Below are 6,759 nucleotides of genomic sequence, written 5' to 3'. Positions count from 1 at the left end.
ATCCCTAAACTAGGGTTTAAACTCGTCACAGACCACAACCTTCACCAGGCGCCGGTGATCTCGTAAATCTCCTGCCGTGCTTGCTCCGACCAATCCAGGTACTGCTCTCTCTCATTCTCTCTCTCACACACACACACAAACAATTATATATGTATTCGTTCTGGAAATAGAAACTATAAACCCTTCGAGCATATCAAAAATATATACACTTCTTAATTTTATTGTTTCTATTTACCTGTTTCTTTTCCACGTTCTATCCGCCGTTTTCAAGAGAGAGAGAGAGAGGGAGGAGGAGGAGGAGGAGGACGCCATTCTCTGATTCACTTTCATAGCCCATCCTTTGCAACTCCTAATCTTCTCTGTCCGACTCGTTCTCTCTCTCGCCGTCACCCCTTTGCCGTCAATCATCACCACTTCGTCGTTCGCCGTCGATCTCCCTCTGCTAAGGTTTCCGGCCGCAAGTCTCTCTCTCTCTCTCTCTCTCTCTCTCTCTCTCTCTCTCTCCTGATTTGAGTTCTCCCTCTGCCATTTCAGCAGATCCCTCCGCCGTTGATCATAAGACATCTCTTAACAGATCTGCTTCCGGTTCACCTCCCTCTTCTCCGTCCGGCTTTCGATCACCTGCTTTTCTGTTGATCTCACTCTTCTCCTAGCCTTACTTTTACTTTTGCCGATGACGTTGTAGATTTGACGGCGGACAACTTCGAGAGAGAGTTCGGTCAAGATCACGCCGATTCTCCGGTTCTTTGTATGAAAACTAATAACCCCAAATGTTTACACAATGTTATATCTATTTATTTTGTTTGTGTTGTATATAGTTGAAGATGAGTTTCACCTGCATGATGGGTTCTGATTTGTTGAAGTTCTGTTGTTGGATGATTAGATTTAAGTTTATTCATGGTGGTAATTGGGTTTTGATTGTACATATTTTAGTAGAATTATAACTTCTCTACTAAATTTATGAAGAATTAGTTCTCTTCCAGAATTAGAATTTGTCTGGAATGATTTTGAATTAGCCTTTCTTTTTTTTTTTGTTGATAAAAATGATGAAATTTGCCAGTTTTTGTGATAAAAATGATGGAATTAGCTAGTTTTTCATTAAGGCTCTGATGATGAATTCGAGCTTGAGCTCGAGCCGAGCAGGCTTGTTTATTCCAAACCAAGTTCTAATGAGCCGAGCTTGAGCTTTGTACATGTTTGGCGAGCCGAGCTCGAGCCATACCGATTCTGACCGAGCCAAGCTTGAACATGCCAATACTCGGCTCGACTCGGCTTGTATACACCCCTATTCTTGTGCAATAGTTCATTTTTCAGTTGTATTAGATGCACCGCGATAGGTCTTTTTCAATTGTATTAGATGCACACAGTGTGTTGTGATTTCGTTGTTATTAATATATTTCTTGCCCTTCCACTAAAAAAAGAAAAGCCTAATATCGATTTAACACAGTGACAGGTAATAGGTAACTGCAATTGATTGAAAATGCAACACGACGAGGTCATATGGCAAGTTATCAGGCACAACCACTGCAGTTTCATGACCAAGTAAGTCTTGTCACTTCAACAACATATTTCTTTATATGTTTCGGATTCAAAAATATTTTGACTGAATTTTTGTTTTTTTGATCCGCATTTATTTTTTGGTAAATATATTTTGACTGATTCGGTTTTCTGTTGTTGATCTATGTGTTAGGATAACGACCGGGAATTTCTGTCGGAACCCTTATAACGTGACTGGGATTTGCAACCGGAGCTCTTGCCCTCTTGCCAACAGTCGTTATGCTACCATTCGCGACCATGAGGGTACTGTCTTCTTGTCTCTCCTTCCTTTAGGCTTCGTTTGGATAGACGTGGATTTCGTATGAAGGGATTACACGTTCGTTTTCAATAGTAATTTAAGAGGTTTATAGCTGACTTGTGAGACTAGGGTGGAAGATAGAGTAGAGGTAGAAGATCCGCTATCTTCGTTTTGATTATCTAGGACTCTAATTCTCCATTTTAATTGAAATAATTCTTGATTACCTAGTTAAGTTTAATTTATTTTCTCAAGCCGAGTCAAAATTTATTCTCACAACCCATATAGGCCTATCATGATCTCTGATTCACTATCCATAAAAAGAAAGAAAAAGGGGTTTTAATAATTTTTCTTCAGAAAGTTATGTTTCTGGTAGAAATTCTTAAATTACCAAACACTTTAGTGTGATTAGGGGTTTTAATCAAGCCAAACAAGCGAAGTACAGTATTGTTCAGGCTTGGTTTTGATTCCTTATTACATGTACTCAAGCTTGAAGTTTAATGTTCATGATAAGCTTGACACGCCAATCTCGAGCTTTCAAGCTTGAGTTGAAGCTGAAGCTTATTAAGTTTCAAAATTAAATGGGCAAATTTAAAGCCATAAAAAAGAATTAACATCATTAATTTAGGCCAAAGAAACTCATAGACATAAAATTTAGTTTCTAGATACGTTCGTTAAATTAAAACCCGTAACCCTTAAATTTTTATCTCACATAAGAGATTTCCTATTCGGATGCTATAGTAATGCAAAACTCGTGAAAATATCTATATGAAAGGCCAACGATCTCATATTGTGGGATATTTATTAATCTACCCCTATCTTTGTAGTATTTACGGAATGACTTTTTTGTTCACGAACTTATCGAGCCAAACACCCATATGCTTAAGCTTGGCTTGAATTCATAAACAAACAAAAAAACGTGATTGAGCTTGACTTATATATTTTTTTAAACGAGTTTGAACAAGCCAAAAGTCGAGCCGAGCCCGAGCCAAACTCGAGTTGTTTGGTTCGTTTAGCAGCCCTTAGTGGGACTACCTTAGTTTTAGAATGTTTTAATAAGATTTGCATTACCCCATCAAATTCCGACCAATCAAACATAGCATATGGAAGCAGTAGTGAAGAGGAATTGGTACATCACCAATATTGAGGGATAATTTCCTCTTTTGCCTTCTCTTGCTCTTGCCCAGTGTTCTAAATGGCGGCCTCGGCGGCAGGTCGGCAACACGATTACACCCCTTGGCGGTTCGTTCGGTGGCCAGGGAGATTCGGCGGAGCTAGGCGGCCGTCGAGGCAAGCTAGGTGGAGCTTGGTGGCGCTTGGTTGGCGGAGCTAGGCGGCCATCGAGGCGAGGTAGCTAAGGGTTTTTGCTTAGGTGTTCTCCTGATTGCCTTAAAAAATGCCAAATCGCTCGGCGGCGCCTAGGCGGTGGGTCGCTGCCCGACTAGCGCCGAGCGCCATTTGGAACATTGCTCTTGCCGTGTGTAATTTCGAGCATAAACAAAGTTGAGGCAACCTATGAAACACAAGAATACTTCATCATATGAAAAATAAGTCTCTTGGCTGTCTTGGTATTTATTGTACGGTCTTGCTAACCTCTGCCCACTAGGCGGAGGATAATATGCCAATAATTCTAAATAAGTCCGGATATCAATGCATATCTCACGGATATTAATACACTATCACACGTATCAATGCACCTTTCTCGGATATCAATGCACTTTTTACCTATTATCAATGCACTTTTTACCTATTATCCTACACCCTTTGGGCGGATATTAGATTAATCCTTTATCGTATGGTAAAAATGGAAATCTGCAATTTGTGATTCCTACGCGAGTGACGAGTCACCTTGCAGGATTTGTGCGTTTGGGTTTCATACTGGAATTTGGCTGCTTGATCTTAATTCAGTGTGAAAAGTGTGAAATCACTAAAGTCCGCTAGTTTAGCAAAAGCGTTTTCCCGCTCTTTATGTGGGGTTGTGAATCATAAACGTATTGCAATTTGTATTGGCCCATTTTATTGTATTTTTTCCCGTCACTTTCCAGAATAAATCATTTGGATATATGATGGGATGTGCACGTCTGTTTATAGCTGAATGTGTTTTTAATCGTCATGGAATTTTGTATTGAGTTTCTGCAGGAGTCTTCTACTTATATATGAAAACAATAGAAAGGGCTCATATGCCAAACAAATTGTGGGAAAGAGTTAAGCTTCCAAGAAACTACGAGAAAGCTCTTGAAATCATTGACAAACATCTGGTATTAAAGATTTGGCTAGTTCTTGCATTCTTGCAGGGGTAATTGTCCATTTTATCCTTTTGTTGAGGACATTTAATTGCTTAATGTATTCTATCGTTGGATATTGACAGATGTATTGGCCTAAGTATCTTGTACATAAAACAAAACAACGATTGACCAAAATGACTCAGATGCGGATACGTATGAGGAAACTTGCTCTGAAAACAAGGTTCACACTTCTCTTTTCTCCCATAGTTTCTCTAACATTATCTGCACGGTACTTCAAATGTTTGCAACATGTTTTTATGTTTCCATATACAGAAAAAAGGTCTATCACATGCTAGATAATTGTCCACTGCGCAGATTGTGTACAAATAAGTTAAATACACTGTTCAATTATCATGTGAGGGTAGTGACGTGCAATGAGAAAAATGTTTCTTACAGGTTCTAATTTTCCTTCCATTGATATTCTGCATTTGCTTTGTGAAACATGACTAGAATATCAATCATTTGCATTTAGGAGGTATCAATTCTGGGTCTGAGTTTGATGTAATAGAAACTATTGTATCATGGCTTCTCTTATATCTGAATCCTTGTTTGCATGGGAAGATGGCTGGTTTCCTGACAATTAATGGCTTACATAGTCCCAAGGATCCTAACATGACCGAGTAGTTCTCCTTTTAAAATTTTCATTGGTCTCACAATAGTATATGCCCTGTCATCCCTATCTTGACAGTATAGTAATATGTCTTTAGACTTCTACATTTCGTTAGGTTTAAGCTGCCTTTGACCAACAGTTTTGTGTACTCAGAGTTTAACCTTCCTCTTGGAAAGTTCCAGTTTCACCTTGGAATATGTATTGACAAGTTTAAATGGTTTGTGGAAACATGTCGTTTAAATTATAGGACTCACTCCATACTGTATCATCTAAATGTCCTGTTGCCTATAATGATTACATTTCATTATGTTGCTTATGCTGTTGAGGTATGCTTAGTGAATTGAAATATCTATGGCCAAGGGTCAGGTTTTTTCCATCTGTGCTATGTTTCATGTTCCAAGGTTTTTGTTGTCTCCCAGGGAAAAGATAATGACAACTCCTAGGAAAGAGATAAAGAGAGAGGCTAGGAGAGAGGACAAAGCTCTGAAAGCTGCACTCCTGGAAAAAGTTGTAGAACTATTTTGTCTTGTGGCATTGATGCAAGTTATGTGTCCTTGGAGAAAGAGGTGTTGCTAATGTTGTTTACAACCCTGCAGATTATTGAAAAAGAAATGCTTGAGCGGCTTAAGAAAGGAGTTTATGGCGACATATACAATTATCCTATAGATGCGTACAATAACGTGCTTGATAAAGGCGAACTCCAGGCTAGTGAAGATGAACAAGAGGAGGTATTGCTTTGTGACTGACTGTTATGAACTTGAAGATAACTCTGCCGTCTCAAAGTGTTGAGAAAACAATTTGCTATTTGATATGGGCTTAAATGTGCAGGAATATGAGACAGAATATGTTGAATCCTGTGAACAATATGAAGAGGAAGATGACATGGAAGATTTTGGTGGTCTATCAATTGGAAAGTCTCACATAGATGTCAATAATGGTAAACCTTTTTTAATTGCAATTATGTGTAGCTTCATAGAACTTTTGGGTTGATTTGGTTTTGTCAGAATTCTGTTATATGCCTGATTTGTATTCCATATAGATGCATCATATTCTAAATCTCGTTAATCATTGCTTACCTTTGTATTACATGTTAGACACTTTGCGATGTAAGTAGAGGATGTAGGAAAAAGCTACCGATGTCAAATGTGATAATATTCTCTAACATCTTTTTGTTAATCATGTGTTCTCATTCCTGTTTTTGGTGTACTTGTGTTTGTTTTTGAAAGCACCTTAATATGTAAAGAAAATTGCATTTGAACATCATTCTGGATTGTATAGGAATGGATGATGAAGAGGAAGAGGAAGATGAAGTGGCAGTAGCAGTTGATCGGAAAAGATTGAAAAGAGATTCAAAGCACGAGAAAGATAAATCCAGGAAGAAGAAAGCAAGAGTACTCGTCGAGGTAAGGTTTGAAACATATTAGTCTTTTTGTGTGAATGGTTCCGTCTCCCACTCCGTTTTGTTCCTATAAGTTGGTGTATTATTTAGATTTCTTATGCCGATGTTAATAAAGAGGATGAAATGGAGGAAATGGAGAATTTTAGATTGTTATTTTTAGGACAAATTTATTTTCCTGGGGAAAATGGTAATGCATATGATTATACCCGGGTGTTGTTAATTCTAGTGGAGTGGAAACCTCAATTAAGAATGCAAAATATTGCATGTGGTTTTGTTCATTACAGTCTAGGATTGTTTACCAGTTGGTGCCTACACTAACTCCTCCGAAATCATTTACTTGTTAGGTTGAGCGTGAAGATGCAGATGAAAGACAGTTGGCAATCCAATGAGACCTTGTGGTTGATTTCCTTCACATTTTTCGCATCTGTAAACCAGATGACAGCAATTAACTTCGAGGCTTCTCTTGCTGTGGCCTGGTTGAGAGGGAAATGTTGCTTAAGGGAAATGCGGCATTTTAGAGTTTGTAATTGTCGTGTTGGTTCAAAGATTGTCTTACTAGATTTTGGTCCTTTTTTAATTTATTTTCTTCTTACAATGGATTGAGTTGCATGTGCTACAGTCTACTAGTTATGGAGTTTTTTTCCCCCCCTGCTAGCTCTTATTGTGTTTTCTC

General features: G+C 38.4%; 1 protein-coding gene across 3 annotated transcripts; it reads left to right on the top strand.

The window, feature by feature from the left end:
• LOC131311309 (uncharacterized) lies at positions 1-6,759 on the top strand. Of its 3 annotated transcripts, none has more exons than XM_058338709.1 (10): positions 1-98; positions 1,454-1,542; positions 1,691-1,800; positions 3,932-4,050; positions 4,161-4,258; positions 5,107-5,194; positions 5,284-5,415; positions 5,516-5,624; positions 5,966-6,090; positions 6,431-6,759. In XM_058338709.1, exons 2-10 carry the CDS (start codon positions 1,481-1,483, stop codon positions 6,473-6,475), a joined length of 888 nt encoding a protein of 295 aa, XP_058194692.1. In that variant the 5' UTR covers positions 1-98; positions 1,454-1,480; the 3' UTR covers positions 6,476-6,759. The 3 variants fall into 3 exon arrangements, with proteins under 3 accessions (XP_058194692.1, XP_058194690.1, XP_058194689.1); XM_058338707.1 differs by having other exon boundaries at positions 1,448-1,542; XM_058338706.1 differs by having other exon boundaries at positions 7-98; positions 1,461-1,542.

The sequence above is a fragment of the Rhododendron vialii genome, chromosome 12a (assembly GCF_030253575.1).
Source record: "Rhododendron vialii isolate Sample 1 chromosome 12a, ASM3025357v1".
Classification (NCBI taxonomy): Eukaryota; Viridiplantae; Streptophyta; class Magnoliopsida; order Ericales; family Ericaceae; genus Rhododendron; species Rhododendron vialii.
This window is presented reverse-complemented; position numbering and strand designations above follow the sequence as displayed.